General features: G+C 38.7%; 1 protein-coding gene across 13 annotated transcripts in view; it reads right to left on the bottom strand.

The window, feature by feature from the left end:
• The window catches only part of AKNAD1 (AKNA domain containing 1), a 33,755-nt gene that overhangs the window by 11,968 nt on the left and 2,494 nt on the right, over positions 1-19,293 (bottom strand). For 3 of the 13 annotated variants that reach the window (XM_043520469.1, XM_043520466.1, XM_043520467.1), the window contains exons 2-17: positions 16,870-18,077; positions 16,052-16,111; positions 15,437-15,578; positions 15,064-15,215; positions 14,899-14,958; positions 14,330-14,463; positions 9,764-9,932; positions 8,655-8,824; positions 8,079-8,181; positions 5,774-5,880; positions 4,970-5,073; positions 4,719-4,863; positions 4,140-4,252; positions 1,871-1,993; positions 1,674-1,784; positions 634-717 (exon numbers count right to left, since the gene is read on the bottom strand). In XM_043520469.1, the coding sequence (XP_043376404.1) occupies positions 634-717; positions 1,674-1,784; positions 1,871-1,993; positions 4,140-4,252; positions 4,719-4,863; positions 4,970-5,073; positions 5,774-5,880; positions 8,079-8,181; positions 8,655-8,824; positions 9,764-9,932; positions 14,330-14,463; positions 14,899-14,958; positions 15,064-15,215; positions 15,437-15,578; positions 16,052-16,111; positions 16,870-18,018 (2,926 nt within the window). In that variant the 5' untranslated portion in view covers positions 18,019-18,077. Of the gene's footprint in view, positions 1-633; positions 718-1,673; positions 1,785-1,870; positions 1,994-4,139; positions 4,253-4,718; positions 4,864-4,969; positions 5,074-5,773; positions 5,881-8,078; positions 8,182-8,654; positions 8,825-9,763; positions 9,933-14,329; positions 14,464-14,898; positions 14,959-15,063; positions 15,216-15,436; positions 15,579-16,051; positions 16,112-16,869; positions 18,078-18,933; positions 19,123-19,293 lie in introns of all 13 variants that reach the window. The other 10 variants (XM_043520477.1, XM_043520476.1, XM_043520468.1 and 7 more) reach the window with 9 other exon arrangements.

Genomic DNA, 19,293 nt, shown 5'->3' with positions numbered 1-19,293 from the left:
ACATATTTCATTGATCTCTTCCACCTTTTATTGTGTGTGCTATGTATAAGCTGTGGAAGTCAAGCCACTTTCTTTAACAGCTCCCCTCTCCCATGCTCTGTACAGACATTAAGAGGTCCCCTAAATATCAAACAGAAAAATGGAAAGGAGCACCCATATTTTAGCTATAAATAAGTTAATAATGTTGAGGTACCCACTAACTGGAAGTCAAGATAGAAAGGGAAAACAGTCCTTGATTGTTCCTGGGGATCACTGTGCCATTCTTTTGCAATGTACTATGCAATTCCAAAGTGCATTTCATTGGTGCTTTATGTACATAGTTTGTGAGCACTTTGGAACCCTGCATTAAGATAAAAAATAGCCTAGCCCTAGATGCATTTCTCGACCTCCCTGAGTACAATGTTTGCTTCTCATATAATCATTCCAGCAGTGTTTCAAAATGCTGGGCTCTCTTCCTTGTCCTTCTCTCTTTAGCCAAATCCATTTCTTGATCAGATCAGACTTCAGTTTGTTATTGTACATTTCATTATACTATCTATACAACATGTCTTTAAAAAGTTTCCACATGATCTATAAAGCATAACTGCAAAATATTTTTGACATAATTAAGACCGATAGTCTGGGATCATTTACCATTATTCTTGTCAGATTCCCTGATGCATTTGTTTCTTTGACAATCAGTGCAGAAATTTATATTACAATCCCTGTATTGTAAGGCTGTTGAGAAAGCATGCTGTAATGACAACTTAGCATTATCATAATAAAAACATTAATACATATAGACTTACATAACACTTTACATTTCCAACCAACATGTAGAAACATTAGCTAATTTATATTCACTCTGGTCCTGTAAAAAAGATAACTAACCTCATTTCTACTTTACAGATGGGGAAACTGAGGCAAAGATTTAAGAGACTTCAAAGGTTGCTGCAGGTGCTCGACATTTCTGAAAACCAGGCTCTTGTTGACTTACTGAAGTTAACACAAGTCAGTGGCAGAGGTGACATAAGAACTGAGGAATTCCTGTTCATTGCTCTAGACCAGGGGTCGGCAACCATTCAGAAGTGCTGTGCCAAGTCTTAATTTATTCACTCTAATTTAAGGTTTTGCATGCCAGTAATACATTTTAACATGTTTAGAAGGTCTCCTTCTACAAGTCTATGATACAGAACTAAACTATTGTTGTATGTGAAGTAAATAAGGTTTTTAAAATGTTTAAGAAGCTTTATTTAAAATTCAATTAAAATGCAGAGCCCCCTGGACCCGTGGCCAGGACCTGGGCAGTGTGAGTGCCACTGAAAATCAGCTCAAATGCCGCCTTTGGCACGCGTGCCATAGGTTGCCTACCCCTGCTCTAAACCATATTGCCTGGGTGGCCAACAGCAAATGACAGCTGGCATAGGGCGGTGCCTCTGACTGGCATTTTGAGGATGTTGGTGAAAAACTGGAAATGTCATCGTGCCCACCAAGTGAAAAATGGATAGTTCCACTGTGGTTGTGGAAGAGCTGAGGTGAGGCTAGACTTGGGTTACTGCTCCTTATGTAGCTTTGGAACTAAATATTTAGTTCTTCTTCAAGTGCTAGTCCCTATGTGTATTCCACTCATGGGTTTGTGCCATGTAAAGCTTAGCTTGTGGTTTGTAACCTTTTTGGCAGCACACTATACTCACGAGTTGAACTGAGGTTTTTATTTCTACATAAAGTGCAGGACTGAACAAATTCTTTATAATTCCCAAATTTAAACCAATCTCTGTTTCCCCTATTGCACCTCCAGCTGAGACCTGCAAACAAGTGATATAGGTAAAATATTACACTGCAAACAACATTTCCACACAAACATGTTTTAGGAGCTATGAAACCACTATACCTTTGCTTTGTTCTTTTAATCCAGCTCTACGTGTTTTATAATTTTTAGTCCTGTGTTCCAAAAATTCATCACTGTGTGACTCATGAAAGGAATCACAGAATGAGATGTCTTCTGAATCACTGCCTAAAAAATTGTATCAAAGAGGTCTTACATAAATATTACAGCTCATAAGATGGGTACTGCATCTCTATATCCATATGGCTTCCAGCACTCTAGGATCTCAGTGCCTCACAAACATTAATGAATTTCTCCTCACAACATCCCTGTGATGCAGAGAAGTATTATCATCTCCATTTTACAGATGGGGAACTGAGGTACAGAGAGATGCAGTGACTTGCACAAAGTCATATAGGAGGCCCGTATCGAAGCTAGGAACTGAACTCAGATCTCACCAGTGTCAGGCCTGTGCCTTTACACAAGACAAGCCTCCATTGCTGAAGGTTGGACCTGCCTCTCCAAAACCAGTGGAAACCAAGGGGACCACAAAAGAGAGTTGTCAAGGTTCCTTCCCCACTCTGAACTCTAGGGTACAGATGTGGGGACCTGCATGAAAGACCCCCTAAGCTCATTTTTACCAGCTTAGGTTAAAAACTTCCCCAAGGTACAAACTTTGCCTTGTCCTTGAACAGTATGCTGCCATCACCAAGTGTTTTAAACAAAGAACAGGGAAAAAGACCACTTGGAGATGTCGTCCCTCAAAATATCTCCCAAGCCCAACACCCCCTTTCCTGGGGAAGGCTTGATAATAATATCTTCACCAACTGGTACAGATGAACACACACCCAAATCCTTGGATCTTAAGAACAATGAAAAATCAATCAGGTTCTTAAAAGAAGAATTTTATTTAAAGAAAAGATAAAAGAATCACCTCTGTAAAATCAGGATGGTAAATACTTTACAGGAACCAGATTCAAAACAGAGAGAATCCCTCTAGGCAAAACCTTAAGTTACAAAAAGACACAAATACAGGAATATACATTCCTTCCAGCACAGCTTATTTTACAAACCTTTAAACAAAAGAAAATCTAACGCATTTTCTAGCTAGATTACTTACTAACTTTACAGGAGTTGTAAGGCTTGCATTCCTGATCTGTTCCTGGCAAAAGCATCACACAGACAGACAGAACCCTTTGTTCCCCCCCCTCCAGATTTGAAAGTATCTTGTCCCCTCATTGGTCATTTTGGGTCAGGTGCCAGCTGGGTTACCTTAGCTTTTTAACACTTTACAGGTGAAAGGGTTTTGCCTCTGGCCAGGAGGGATTTTATAGCACTGTATACAGAAAGGTGGTTACCCTTCCCTTTATATTTATGACAAGAATAGAGGCGAGCGTTGAGTGTGTCACTCATATAACACTTTGTACTAGCTGATCCATATAACAGTACTGATAACAGAGTTAAAGTACCAGTTAACAATGGGTGTCTAAATGGAAAGGCATCACAGAGAAAAGAGGAGCAAAAGGCATCCCAGAACTCAGGTGGGATAACAAGCCCATATATTCTGATCTGAAATCAAACCCAGAAACAGCTCATGCCTTCCAATTCACACATGGAGTACACCCACCTTTACAGTACCATCCTCGACCCAGGACAGTGCAGTGGGAAGGTGTGGAGTCAGGACTGGCTGGAAGAAAGACTGCCTATTGTCATTCCTCTGCCCCCAGAGAAGTTAACTGAACTTCTGAGGGACCTGGGAGCTGCCCTGCCCAATGGGGCAGGGGACATCCTTGGCAGTGTGGCTCCAATGGAACACTGCTGTTAAGGAGTTGGGGAGGCCACAAGGGTTGTATGAAGGATCCATGAGGTTTAAGATGGCATTTCCACCCTCCTTCCCATCAGCAGAATGATGGGGAATAATCTCGACAAGGTATGCCAGGCAGAGATTTTCTCATAAAAAACTCCACTCATTTTGATGGGGGAGGAAATAATCTGGCCCAGAAATTTTGAAACACTTTAGGGGCCAAGTTTTCAAGCTACCCTCAAAGATATGCTGAAATTGGGAATGCACTAGTTAGCATATATAAAAACCTGCACATGCATGAGCAAAATGGAATTTTGTACACATCAGTGCCCTTCTACACATGGAAGTGTCATGGGTTCTTTTTGGAAAGCCTGTTTGAAAATGGGGTCATAGTAGCCTAGCCAGTAAAGTTTGGTAAAAGTCCATTAAAATCTTCATACTCTACAGGTGTTGTGAGGTGTCATCAAATTACTACAAGGACTCAGTAGTAGTTAAATATAGTTCTGGCCACTGTAGACAATCTCTACTTACAAAGGTTAGTTCCTGACAAATCTAGCTCCACTGTTTTTTCTTGAATGAAGACTGAACACTGTCCACATTTTGACTTTTCACTGTCAGTTTTTCTGTCCTCTGTCTTTTTATTTCTACATGTTAAAAACAAAAATAGTACAAGATCTGAATTAAATGTTACCAATTGTATGAAAAGTTTTTGAGCATTAATACCTATGCTATTAATGTTGCCAAATTATTAATTCAGGAAAAATAGATTTATTCATAATATGAAATATATCCATACTAAATGGTCTAATCTTGGGGAAAAATCTTATTACACCTTTAATTATAGTATGGATCATGGCATTAAGACCCTGATTCAGCAGAGCACTTAAACACGTGTTTAAAGTTAAGCATGTGAGTAACCCCACCTCTATTCAGCAAAGCACTTAAGAAATCTTAGGTGTGTGTATTTATATACATGTGCACACATGAACACAGACAGGCACAAAGGTTTGAAGGAGACAGTTACTCTAATAACACCCTCTGACTATTTTTGAAGTTTGTTAATGTTTTGTGTTGTTTTAGAGCTTAGGGCAATAGTCAGCACATGCTCACCTATTGACAGAACAGGAACAAAGTTCTTTGTTTGCATTTTTTGACCAGTGTATTTTCCATTTGGGATATAGAGCATCATCATGTGCATTTGAACAGTTTTCTATCCTTCCACAAAAACAATGATCTGAGGGATGTGCTAAGTTGCCTAAAATGATTGGGGAAAAAAGAAAGAATTGGATAGTGGGTGCGTTTTACCAGAGTTATGAAATGATACAAATTATTGAATAAAAGCATTTTCCTCTTGCTCCTACCTTGCTCTTGCTGCACATTTAGATTAATAATTTTGTGTTCCAAATTGCACATATTGTAAGGCTTGGTTTTGGATGGAGATGTCATTTGCCAGAAGTTTAAATTCCTGAACAAACAAGACAGCATACAGAAGTACTAAGATGCCACAAGTACTCCTTTTCTTTTTGCGAATACAGACTAACATGGCTGCTACTCTGAAAGATGTACTAATGTGACAAAAGTAAGTAGAATAACCAAACTTAATGATGAAGGTCTACACAAATGTATCTTTTTGACTTGTATTTGTAACTGTTCAGCCAAGTCCCTTTTTTAATCTGGATGTTGGACTTTGTCTCCGATATTTTTAATATGATTGTAGAACTAATTTATTACTTTTAGTTACCAGGGGTGAAAATTCACTTCCGTGCAGTAGGCCAACACAAGACCTATGCTCTACTTAAGCCCTCAAAATAATGTGTAAGTGGAACTTAAGTGATGTAGTAGGCCTTGTGCTGGTCCTCTGGTTAGGGTTGAATTTCACTGAGTGAAATGCTGTTATTAAAGTCACAGGGAGTTTTGCCATTTTTTAGTGAGGTCAGGATTTCATCCTGTGTGATTTATTGCCTGGGTAAAATGTAAAGACACAATAATCGTTTCCAACCAGATCTTCCCATGTTCAAAGACAACCAGCTTTACTTTGAATTGAGCCTACCACAATGCATTAAATTTCAGACATCGTCCAACAGCAAAACTTGTATCCATGAATCATACACTCATTTTGGCTGTTTACAAATATTTTTAATCAGCCAAAATACATAAACACTTACCCTTTTGGCTTTTCTTGATCAGCGTTAAGTTTTTGACTTAATATAAGCTGCCAGTGGGATTCCAGGCCTCCAGACCCATTGTCTGCCTCAGGTGGAAGGGAGCACTGCTGTACCCAAACCAGAACATAAGATTTTTATACATTTATTCACATTACTGTGTATTTCTCAAGAAATACAGTGTGAGCAACATATATATTTGGATATAATTTTTCTATGGCTTTGGCAATGCTTTTTCTTGCTTTATTATCCACTCATAATTCTAGGCTATGTAAAATGGACTGCACAGAGTCTGCACATAATCCCCATTCTATAGATAAGAAAAGTGAGACACAGAGGTGAAATAACTTTGTTAGTGTAGGTTTCAGTGGATCGGACATGGATTCATGTTTTTTTCCCCTCACAACCCTAAACAAGCACAAATGATATTATTTAAAATCCAATAGTTGCCTATGCAACTTCTTCCAGAACAGTTCCCCTCAAAATCAAAGCACATTATGAATGCTTCACAAGTTTTGACAGCAACATTCCTAAACCTAAAGGAGTACTTGTGGCACCTTAGAGACTAACAAATTTATTAGAGCATAAGCTTTCGGGAGCTACAGCTCACTTCATCGGATGCATTTGGTGGAAAAAACAGAGGGGAGATTGATATACACACACAGAGAACATGAAACAATGGGTTTATCATAAACACTGTAAGGAGAGTGATCACTTAAGATAAGCCATCACCAGCAGCAGGGGGGGAAAAGGAGGAAAACCTTTCATGGTGACAAGCAAGCTAGGCTATTTCCAGCAGTTAACAAGAATATCTGAGGAACAGTGGGGGGTGCGGTGGGGTGGGGGGGAGAAATAACATGGGAAAATAGTTTTACTTTGTGTAACGATTCATCCATTCCCAGTCTCTATTCAAGCCTAAGTTAATTGTCAGAGCCAGAAGAGTACCCAGAAGTCACCTACTACAGGACAGGCCCAACAAAGAAAATAACAGAACGCCACTAGCCATCACCTTCAGCCCCAAACTAAAACCTCTCCAACGCATCATCAAGGATCTACAACCTATCCTGAAGGACGACCCATCACTCTCACAGATCTTGGGAGACAGGCCAGTCCTTGCTTACAGACAGCCCCCCAATCTGAAGCAAATACTCACCAGCAACCACACACCACACAACAGAACCACCAACCCAGGAACCTATCTTTGCAACAAAGCCCGTTGCCAACTCTGTCCACATATCTATTCAGGAGACATCATCATAGGGCCTAATCACATCAGCCACACTATCAGAGGCTTGTTCACCTGCGCATCTACCAATGTGATATATGCCATCATGTGCCAGCAATGCCCCTCTGCCATGTACATTGGTCAAACTGGACAGTCTCTACGTAAAAGAATGAATGGACACAAATCAGAAGTCAAGAATTATAACATTCAAAAACCAGTTGGAGAACACTTCAATCTCTCTGGTCACTCAATTACAGACCTAAGAGTGGCTATCCTTCAACAAAAAAGCTTCAAAAACAGACTCCAACGAGAGACTGCTGAATTGGAATTAATTTGCAAACTGGATACAGTTAACTTAGGCTTGAATAGAGACTTGAATAGAGACAATAGCTTGTCACCATGAAAGGTTTTTCTCCTTTCCCCCCCCTGCTGCTGGTGATGGCTTATCTTAAGTGATCACTCTCCTTACAGTAAAAAGGAACGGAGTACTTGTGGCACCTTAGAGACTAACAAATTTATTAGAGCATAAGCTTTCGTGAGCTACAGCTCACTTCATCGGATGCATCTGTGAGCTGTAGCTCACGAAAGCTTATGCTCTAATAAATTTGTTAGTCTCTAAGGTGCCACAAGTACTCCTTTTCTTTTTGCGAATACAGACTAACACGGCTGCTACTATGAAACCTCTCCTTACAGTGTATATGATAAACCCATTGTTTCATGTTCTCTGTGTGTGTATATCAATCTCCCCTCTGTTTTTTCCACCAAATGCATCCGATGAAGTGAGCTGTAGCTCACGAAAGCTTATGCTCTAATAAATTTGTTAGTCTCTAAGGTTGCGAATATAGACTAACACGGCTGCTACTCTGAAACCATTCCTAAACCTGAATCATCTTACTTGGCATTTGTACAGCAATGTTCTGATATACTGTAGTACCTCAACAATGACAACAGGTGAGTTGCTTTGTTGTGCAATTTTAACATTGGGACAGTAGAATATAATCTAATATAAATTATCCCATTGGATAAAATAAACAAAAAAGCTCATCCAAAAAATTTAATTATGCATGAAAATAGACCTTGTACCATTACATCTGAAGAGTGCTTATTTGCTAGCAGTCCTGCTTTTTCCAGGGGCTCCATTCCTTTTACATAGACAGATGCATCTCTTTTTTGTAATCCCAATTGGCTAAGGGAAAAACAAGTTTTATTTTAAAATACTGTTTTTTCGAACACATTTAAAACACTGTTTTTTAGCAAGATGATTATCATATAATTCTCCAACAGGGAGGACTCAACAAAGATATAACTCACAGAAATACCAATACTCTGCTGAGTCACCAAAAAAATGGAATAGGTAGTGATTTTGGATATTGACATAGCTTCAACTTATTTTTCAAAAAATTACTGAAGGGAATAATTGTGCACTGGCAGGATGGTTGGATTAGGTCTCCCAACATGTCTTTTCCATCTTGAATATCTATAGTAACAATCAAGGCCATGCAGTGGCGTGAGCTAACTCTCAGTCAAATTAATGAGATTCTTTTCACTTCAGTGGACATTTGATCAGATATGCTTAATAAATGTCTTCATATTTAGTAAGCAATTATAAATCCATTTTAGTAAATGACTTCAATACCTATAACAAAGTTCAACACTTACATTTCAGGAAAAGGATCACAATTGTCATCTTGTAAAGAAAGCTGACTGTTTTTCTTTGGGATCACATCAATTGCATGACTTCTATTATCTCCCTCGTTCCTTTCATTATTATGAAAATTCACTTCAGTAGCAGACCTTTCTGGAGGAGTAATGCTTGAAACCACAGGGCTCTGTACAAAGTAACCATATTATAGATAGCATAAAGAAACTTACAATAGATTGTCATTTACTGTATTCCCTAAAATCTTGCCTCCTGCAACCTAAGATTTCCTGAATATCTATGCAATTCAGGATTCAAAGGAGGACTCATCAGAATTCATATGGTATTTCAAACAATTAGTACAGTTAGAAAGCATTTAGCAATCTATTGCTTGGTCACATGTAGAATGATGGGAAACCACCAATTTCCATTTTGCATGCATATGATCCAGGACTAAACATTACCATTTTCACCAGTTTTCTGTGACACAAAAGAATTTTATTAGAGCATAAGCTTTCGTGAGCTACAGCTCACTTCATCGGATGCATCCGATGAAGTGAGCTGTAGCTCACGAAAGCTTATGCTCTAATAAATTTGTTAGTCTCTAAGGTGCCACAAGTACTCCTTTTCTTTTTGCAAATACAGACTAACACGGCTGCTACTCTGAAACAAAAGAATTTGATTCTTTGAGCCAAACTGTGATTTTTATGAATCTCACTGAAGCAGAACGTTACCATTTTAATAATTTTTCTCTATTAAATGACAGTGATTCACTTGCAAAAACTGCTTTTCAATTTTTGCACAGATTAGAATACTTTGATTTTCTGAATACAAATGTTATTTTTTTCCACTGAGACTGGGAACCTTTTCCCCCAACACAGCTGTAGTCATATATTTAGGTTTTGATCAACATAGCTAATGAGATATCTTAAAGTTTAAATTCAGGAATAAAATATATTACTTTCTTATATTAACATTCTGCATTGTAGCAAGAAATTCACTCTTAGAAGTATAAGGGCAAATTCTCCTCTTGGGTATACTTGCACAACCCTATTGAAATTAATGGGGTTTGCATCAGTGTAACTGAAAGAAGAGTTTGGTCTGTAGATTATAGAACTTGATGAGTTACCTCATGAAGATGAGAACAGGATGAACACAGAGATTCACATGGAGTGAGCGAAGGAGACGTAGGAGATGTTGTGAATGAAGATGGACATGGACTACATATATTGTCATCAATTTTCTCTTTGACATCTTCAAGCAGCATACCAAGCCTAAATATTTCCCCCTCCACCTTTCTAAATCCAAAGACAAAACACAGAGTTATATAATCAGCCTTTTAATAAACTTTTGGCTTTTTGTATCTCACTGCAGTATCAAAGTTGCAGCACTGTCCAAAAATAAAACAATACCATTACAAAATTAAATAGATTAAATGAAACCACAGTTAACTGCTTGAATCTATAAAAAGGGAAATAAGGACAATGCGGGGAATTACAAACCAGTCCACTTAACTTCAATAACCGGAAATATAATAGAGCAAATAATTAAGCAATTTGCAAACACCTAGAAGATAATAAGGTGATAACTAACAGTCAGCATGGATTTGTCAAGATCAAATTGTGTAAAACCAACTTAATAGCTTTCTTTGACAGGGTAACAGGCCTCATAGATGGGGTGAAGAGGCAGATGTGGTATATCTTGACTTTAGTAAGGTTTTTGGTACAATCTCACATGACCTTCTCTTAAACCAGTGGCTCCCAAATTATGGGGCATGCCCCACAGGCGGCCGAAGAGGAATGTTTGGGGGGGCGCGCTCCCCATGGAAAGCAGGGAGGGAGTGCAACCCAGCACCGCTCCACCCCCAGCTCTGCTCCTGGCCCCAGCCCCAGCCTTGGCCCCTTTGTCCCTGCCCATGTCCGAACCATCCCCTTCCAGGAACCATGGGCCTACTCCTGGCCTGGTTCCCAGTGTGTGTGTGTGTTTGTGTGGACTGGGCTAAAGGGGGCATGACCCTGAAAAGGTTGGGGACCACTGTCATAAACAAATTAGGGAAATACAACCTAGATGGAGCTACTATAAAGTGGGTGCATTACTGGCTGGAAAACCATTCCCAGAGTGTAGTTATTAGTGGTTCATAGAATCATAGAATATCAGGGTTGGAAGGGACCTCAGGAGTCATCTAGTCCAATCCCCTGCTCAAAGCAGGACCAATCCCCAACTAAATCATCCCAGCCAGGGCTTTGTCAAGTCTGACCTTAAAAACTTCTAAGGAAAGAGATTCCACACTTCCCTAGGTAACACATTCCAGTGCTTCACCATCCTCCTAGTGAAAAAGTTTTTCCTAATATCCAACCAAATTCTCCCCCACTGCAACTTGAGACCATTACTCCTTGTTCTGTCATCTGCTACCACTGAGAACAGTCTAGATCCATCCTCTTTGAAACCCCCTTTCAGGTAGTTGAAAGCAGCTATCAAATCCCCCCTCATTCCTCTCTTCTGCAGACTAAACAATCCCAGTTCCCTCAGCCTCTCCTCATAAGTCATGTGTTCCAGTCCCCTAAGCATTTTGGTTGCCCTCTGGTGGACGTTTTCCAATTTTTCCACATCCTTCTTGCAGTGTGGGGCCCAAAACTGGACACAGTACTCCAGATGAGGCCTCACCAATGTCGAATAGAAGGGAACGATCACGTCCCTCGATCTGCTGGCAATGCCCCTACTTATACAGCCCAAAATGCCGTTAGCCTTCTTGGCAACAAAGGCACACTATTGACTCATATCCAGCTTCTTGTCCACGGTAACCCCAGGTCCTTTTCTGCAGAACTGCTGCCTAGCCATTCGGTCCCTAGTCTGTAACGGTGCATGGGATTCTTCCATCCTAAGTGCAGGACTCTGCACTTGTCCTTGTTGAACCTCATCAGATTTCTTTTGGCCCAATCCTCTAATTTGTCTAGGGCCCTCTGTATCCTATCCCTACCCTCCATAGTATCTACCACTCCTCCCAGTTTAGTGTCATCTGCAAACTTGCTGAGGGTGCAATCCACACCATTCTCCAAATCATTAAGGAAGATATTGAACAAAACCGGCCCGAGGACCAACCCTTGGGGCACTCCACTTGATACCGGCTGCCAACTAGACATGGAGCCATTGATCACTACCCATTGAGCCGGATGATCTAGCCAGCTTTCTATCCACCTTACAGTCCATTCATCCAGCCCATACTTCTTTAACTTGATGGCAAGAATACTGTGGGAGACCGTATCAAAAACTTTGCTAAAGTCAAGCAATAACACATCCACTGCTTTCCCCTCATCCACAGAGCCAGTTATCTCATCATAGAAGGCAATTAGATTAGTCAGATTAGATTGCCCTTGATGAATCCATGCTGACTGTTCCTGATCACTTTCCTCTCCTCTAAGTGCTTCAGAATTGATTCCCTGAGGACCTGCTCCATCATTTTTCCAGGGACTGAGGTGAGGCTGACTGGCCTGTAGTTCCCAGGATCCTCCTTCTTCCCTTTTTTAAAGATAGGCATTACATTAGCCTTTTTCCAGTCGTCTGGGACTTCCCCCAATCACCATGAATTTTCAAAGATAATGGCCAATGGCTCTGCAATCACATCCGCCAACTCCTTTAGCACTCTCGGATGCAGCACATCCGGCCCCAGGAACCTGTGCTCGTCCAGCTTTTCTAAATAGTCCCGAATCACTTCTTTCTCCACAGAGGGCTGGTCATCTCCTCCCCATGCTGTGCTGCCCAGTGCAGAAGTCTAGGCGCTGACCTTGTTTGTGAAGACAGAGGCAAAAAAAGCATTGAGTACATTAGCTTTTTCCACATCCTCTGCTACTAGGTTGCCTCCCTCATTCAGTAAAAGGCCCACACTTTCCTTGACTTTCTTCTTATTGCTAACATACCTGAAGAAACCCTTCTTGTTATTCTTAACATCTCTTGCTAACTGCAACTCCAAGTGTGATTTGGCCTTCCTGATTTCACTCCTGCATGCCTGACTAATATTTTTATACTCCTCCCTGGTCATTTGTTCAATCTTCCACTTCTTGTAAGCTTCTTTTTTTGTGTTTAAGATCAGCAAGGATTTCACTGTTAAGCCAAGCCTGCCATATTTACTATTCTTTCTACACATCGGGATGGTTTGTTCCTGTAACCTCAATAAGGATTCTTTAAAATACAGCCAGCTCTCCTGGACTCCTTTCTCCCTCATGTTATTCTCCCAGGGGATCTTGCCCATCAGTTCCGTGAGGGAGTCAAAGTCTGCTTTTCTGAAGTCCAGGGTCCGTATTCTGCTGCTCTCCTTTCTTCCTTGTGTCAGGATCCTGAACTTGACCATCTCATGGTCACTGCCTCCCAGGTTCCCATCCACTTTTGCTTCCCCTACTAATTCTTCCCGGTTTGTGAGCAGCATGTCAAGAAGAGCTCTGCCCCAGTTGGTTCCTCCAGCACTTGCACCAGGAAATTGTCCGCTACATTTTCCAAAAACTTCCTGGATTGGTTCACAGTCAAGCTGGAAAGCCGTATCGAGTAGGGTCCCACAAGGATCAATTCTGGGTCTGATTCTGTTCAATATCTTCATCAATGATTTAGATAATGGCATAGAGAGTACACTTATAAAGTTTGTGGAGGATACCAGGCTAGGAGGTGTTGCAAGTACTTTAGAGGATAGGATTAAAATTCAAAATAATCTGGACAAACTGGAGAAATGGTCTGAAGCAAATAGGATGAAATTCAATAAAGATAAATGCAAAGTACTCCACTTAGGAAGGAACAATTAGTTGCATATATACAAAATGGGAAATGACTACCCCGGAAGAAGTACTGTGGAAAGGGATCTGGGGGTCATAGTGGATCACAAGCTAAATATGAGTCAAAAGAGTAACACTGTTGCCAAGTAAAGCAAACATCATTCTGGGATGTATTAAAATGAGTGGTGTAAGCAAGACACAAGAAGTAATTCTTATGCTCTACTCCATGCTGATTAGGCCTCAACTAGAGTATTGTGTCCAGTTCTGGGCACCACATTTCAGGAAAGATGTGGACAAATTGGAGAAAGTCCAGAGAAGAGAAACAAAAATGATTAAAGATCTAGAAAACATAACCCATGAGGGAAGATTGAAAAAAATTGGGTTTATTTAGTCTGGAGAAGAGAAAACCAAGAGGGGACATGATAACAGTTTTCTAGTATATAAAAGGTTGTTACAATGAGGAAGGAGAAAAATTATTCTCCTTAACCACTGAGGATAGGACAAAAAGCAATGGGCTTACATTGAAGCAAGAGCGGTTTAGGTTGGACATGCAGTCGCCTGTGAGCACACTGTGACCCTAGGAAAAAGTGGAGAGCACTTTTGGTTCTGTTGTCTGAAGAGGCTTTGCTGTAAGCTACGAAACTGCTTCTTTTGTTCTGAGCTCCTCCTGTGTTTGGAGAAGCAGATTCCTTGCACATTCCTTGTAACGAAACAAGACTGCATCAAAGTTAATACCAGACTCCACCAATTTCTACATCCAACTGGAACATCCTCAGGGCCCCAAAATTTGACTAGCCCCTCAGGTCGAAAATGTGCAACAATATTACTTCTGTACCTCTCAGGGATACTGTGAGGATAAATTAATTAATGACTGCCAGGTGCTCATATACTATGGGAGCATAGACATACAGACATACTATTTAGCAGGCATCTCTGACCTGTCGGGATCAAACTCGCCAACGCTTATGGCTTTGTGATTGTAGTTCTGTAGCAGTAAACCACGATGCTCCTCCTTAGTGGCTAAATATTGCCGTTCCAATGTTTCAAGGTATCCTCTTAGTTCCTTTAATACCTTCACAGATAAAAAAGATTTAAATAATGAATGACTTTGCTATTTAATTGGACAGAACAATTATTAACACTCTGTGGTCCACAGCAGATGTACAAATAGAGGGTTAATTTGTGGGGTCTTGATTCAGGTCTTGCTCAAACAAAACTCATAATAACTTCAATGGCAATTTCCCTGAGTAAGGGCTGCCTTCATAAATAGTTTGGGTTACGATTTTCAAAGGAGTCATGGGGATTCAGACACATATTGTCAATCTCAAACTTGACCTTGGCCTTTTTCATGCCTATAACTTAATTCTGGAATGGAGGAAAGGGTTTAATTTGTTATTAAATATATCTTTCTGAAGAACACTGAAAATTTCACTACAATAAATACAGGTCCAATGCCATTTAAAGTACATTTCAATTCCCTGCAATGGATGTGAAAAAAATAATTTACCAAACAGCGATCTTGCAAAGGTAAGGCCTCCTGTATTACACATTTAGAAAATTCTTCCACCTTCAATAGAAAATTGGTAGATTTTATTTGGGATTTTAGATTTCATAAAAAGAAATAAGAGCATCAACAGTAAGTAGGTAGTGAAAAAAATCTCTTTCATATTACTTTAGCTTTCAGTTGCTCTGCCTGCTCCATTAGCATTTGAGACATCTTTTCTCCTTTTGTTGTATTTTGCATCAAGTTATGATTTAAACAGTGTATTTCTCCTTCTGCACTGGCTGACAGTAATGATGAAATCATTCTCCCAGATTGTAATCCTATATAACATAATGAAAATAAAGAATAAAGTATCAACTGGAATTTCTGTATACAGTTTTCCAGATTATTATTCCATTAATCCAGGGGACTGAACTAGATGCCCTCTCAAGGTCACTTCCAGTCCTATGATTCTATGACTATGGAACAAAATAACAAAGTGCACAATATGTAAAATAAGGAACCTCTGTTACTTGTATTGTATTGCTGTAATTTCAACTACCTGAAAAAGATGCTTGGGACAAACCAAGCATAGGCTGGATAGGAACAGCAAGGGGATGAAATATAAACTCTTCAGAAGCTGCACCCATACATCTTGAGTGACTGGAAAGGTTTGGATTAGAAGAAGCTGAATGAGGATATATCTGTTAAAAATATACAAAACAATATTTAAAAATAAAAGAACAGCTTTATATATAAAATATTCACTTGGAATGCTAAAGGAAACTATTTTTAATACTGTATATCCTTACAGAAGTTAGTTAGAAAGAGTTATTTAAATTACACATAAAGAATACGGAATAATTTATTTTTCACTTTTTATTAACATATTAAAAAGTGTCAGAATATCCATGTTTATTTCCCATAAATACACCAACTTATGAACATATGTTTCTAGTTTGCCTATTCTCCCTGTATGTGTTTTAGACATCTAAATGTCTCAAGTTACTTAGCCAAATCTATCTTTAGAGAAGTTCTATAAATAGGAACAACAATATAAAAGGTTGTTTAGTAGAATATATGCTTCATATCAGACCCTTCGAGAGAAAATATACTGTACTAAGAAACAGATCTCCTAAACAATTTATCTGATTTTATAATATTCTGGTAGATTTACCTTACGATCAAACCTCAAATGATCAATATGATTCTGAGCCTCAGCATGTTTTGTCAGCAACTTCCATTAATCCAGAAATAATAAAGAAAAAAGTATTAATGTGTTGTAATAAATCTTCCTTATATACTAATGCCCTGATCCTACAAAGATGTAAGTATGTGCTTAGCTTTACACATGTGAGTAGTCCCAATGACTGAGTCTAAATATGAAAAGTGACTGTTAAGTGATCTAGTTACAACCAGAATAAAGGAAACCCTAAAATATTGGAACAAATCATTTAAAGGGAATCAGTCAGGTAGCATAGATGATCCTCAAAGACGTTATAAATCTCAAAGATCCATTGGCAAAATCACTATTGATGTAAATGGGATCTGGTCAAACACAATATGAAAACAAACCTTTAATTACTCCTTTAAGATATTAAACATTTAAATTAAAATAATTTTGGCGGGATTTAAACATTTTCCTACAGTATTAGAAACATCATTTTGCAAGTATGAGAGAATTAAAAAATGAAATTGACTATAACCAATTTCATAATATTTTGAAGGGAAATTTTAAATTATTTGTAATGAAGGTACCACTCCATGACATTATAAAATATGTCTGTTTATGGAAGTTATGGACTGAAAACCCAATCCTACAAACCTTTACTCATGTAAGTAATTCTTAATTAAATTAGGAGAACCGCTGGCTTCAATGGAACCACTTTCATATAGGACTATTCATGTTAAGCTTTGCTGGACTGTCTCTTTCACTTCCATTGGCATTAATATTTTATTAAATCCTGAACTGATATCTGAAAAGATCTCATTTACCTCTAGCTGTTGTAAAAGTTCAGGAATTCTCATTTCTTCTTCTTGATTCTTTACTTCAATAGAATCAAAATAATTCATAGTTTCTAAAACATCGTTCACAATTGCTGATTTACCAATCAAATTAGGCGAGAATTTGGTTCTTTTCATTATGTGAGCTGATTTATCACTGTTATTTCTTTTTGGTATTTTGACTTTTGGAGCAACTTTAGAGAAATCAGGAAGACAATAATTAACTTGACCTTGGCCATATTTGACTTCATGAGAGGAACCTGTTCTTTCAAACAAGCCTTGTTGGTGACTGTGATTTTTTCTTATGTTTTGGAAATTATTTGCATCTTCATTTTCAGCTATCAACTGTGAATTTTCTTGTATGCAGTCTTTCTCATTACCATAAGAAGTAGCTCTGTCATCTATAACAAATTTATTTTCATCTAGCAAATTTTTATCTTTGTAATCATCTTCAGATGTTTCTTCTTGTCTGTTCAAATCATCTTCAAAATGCTTTGCCCATTGTTCCGTTAGTAAAGTGGGCTTGGTGCATTCTGAAATCCTAGGTTTAGTGAGGACAGTTTTATCAACACTTTCAGTAAAGGATGTCTCTGGGATAGTCTCACAATCAATTAATTGGCTTGTGTTTGATAACTCTTCTTTGGAAAAATGACGCAAAAGAACATCAGACATTTTTGAGTTGGTGAAATGTTCCTTCCTATCTGGGCTGCTAAAAGCTCCAATTGATAATTCTGTCTCGAAAGACATGCCACTCACAGGAGCTTCTACTGCCATTTCAATCATTATTCCATTTGTTCTTGTGGCAGGTGAACGGTGGCTGAAGACCTTTTCTTGAGATAGCTGTTGTCTTTCATCATTAATTTCTTCTTTTAAACTTTTGTTAATTTCAGAACAGGTCAAATTTAAGAAATCATCAGAAATGCTTTCTGTAGAAGCACAGGCTTTCAAATTATATGATTCATTATTGTGGTGATACTTTCTTTCTAGGTCTCCATCATAAGGTAAGTCTTCTTGCTCCTCATCAGTTGCATCCTCAGGATAGTCAAAGTTACCTAATAATATGTTATTCACTTTGTTTTTCAGTCGGTCAGGTTGTCTGCTTTCATTTGTCCTAATCTGTACGTCTTGATTATACTCCATTTACATGTCATTGGTCCTCAGCTTTCATGTAGAGCTTTTACTATTGTATGTATTAAGTTCTGTAATACATGAGAAAACTAGCTCACATTTAAATATATCTAACAATATATTAAATAAAAGCTAAGCATATATCTTAGATCTGTTCCTGCAGTCCTTCTCCACACAAACTTCCATAGTCTTCAGTGGGAGACATGTACATAAAGGGCCTGATTTTCTTCTTGGTTATACTGGTATAAATCAGGATCAACTCTATTTAAGTCAACAAAAAAGAAAAGGAGTACTTGTGGCACCTTAGAGACTAACAAATTTATTTGAGCATAAGCTTTCGTGAGCTACAGCTTCATCGGATGCATTCGGTGGAAAATACAGTGGGGAGATTTTCCACCGAATGCATCTGATGAAGTGAGCTGTAGCTCACGAAAGCTTATGCTCAAATAAATTTGTTAGTTCCTAAGGTGCCACAAGTACTCCTTTTCTTTTTTGCGAATACAGACTAACATGGCTGCTACTCTGAAATAAGTCAACAGAGTTCCCCAATTATCAAATTACTTGGGAAAGGATGTGGCCCACAGTCTATAGTAGCAGGTTGTTAGCCTTTATTAGTTTGTAAACTGCAGTATTTACAAACTAAATAAAAATGAATGAAGTTAATAATGGAGCCAAGAACAGAAAAAGCACCTATTTTATGCACAACAGGGGCCAAGATCAGCATAACATGAAGCTGGATTTTTCTACACACATGGTTAGATTTTGTCCCCACTAGAGCAGTAAAGGCATCTTACCCAGCCAACTACCCATATAGCAGCATTGGGAGAAGAAACAGCAATCTTCACATGCTGAAATTGCACGTTGCTGGCTATCGCAGACAGCACAACTCAGAGCAGTCTGAGTGCAGTGCGGTTTGCTATTGGTCACCTTAAGAAACATAGCTTTTCTAATGAGCTGGAATTCAAAAATTCCTTTAATTGCACACTGAACACTTCATATGAGAATTTATGTGGTTGCTTTCACTTTTACAGGTATTATTTTATAGGTATTATTTGAGTGCTGATAGTGTGTTGTACAAACAGGTACAGAGATACTGAGTAATAAAAAATTCAGGTGCTGGAAAGGAAAAGAGGAAGTTAGGAGCCATCCCTCACCTTTATAGCCTCACATAAGTGTTCTAAATGTGTGAGGCTTATAATTCTCAATCACTTATTTTGAAAGGGTTCTGCGCACATGCTAACTCCTCTATTGACTTCTCATATCATAAAATGACTCTCTTTTCCTTTT

The sequence above is a fragment of the Dermochelys coriacea genome, chromosome 8 (genome assembly GCF_009764565.3).
Source record: "Dermochelys coriacea isolate rDerCor1 chromosome 8, rDerCor1.pri.v4, whole genome shotgun sequence".
Classification (NCBI taxonomy): Eukaryota; Metazoa; Chordata; order Testudines; family Dermochelyidae; genus Dermochelys; species Dermochelys coriacea.
This window is presented reverse-complemented; position numbering and strand designations above follow the sequence as displayed.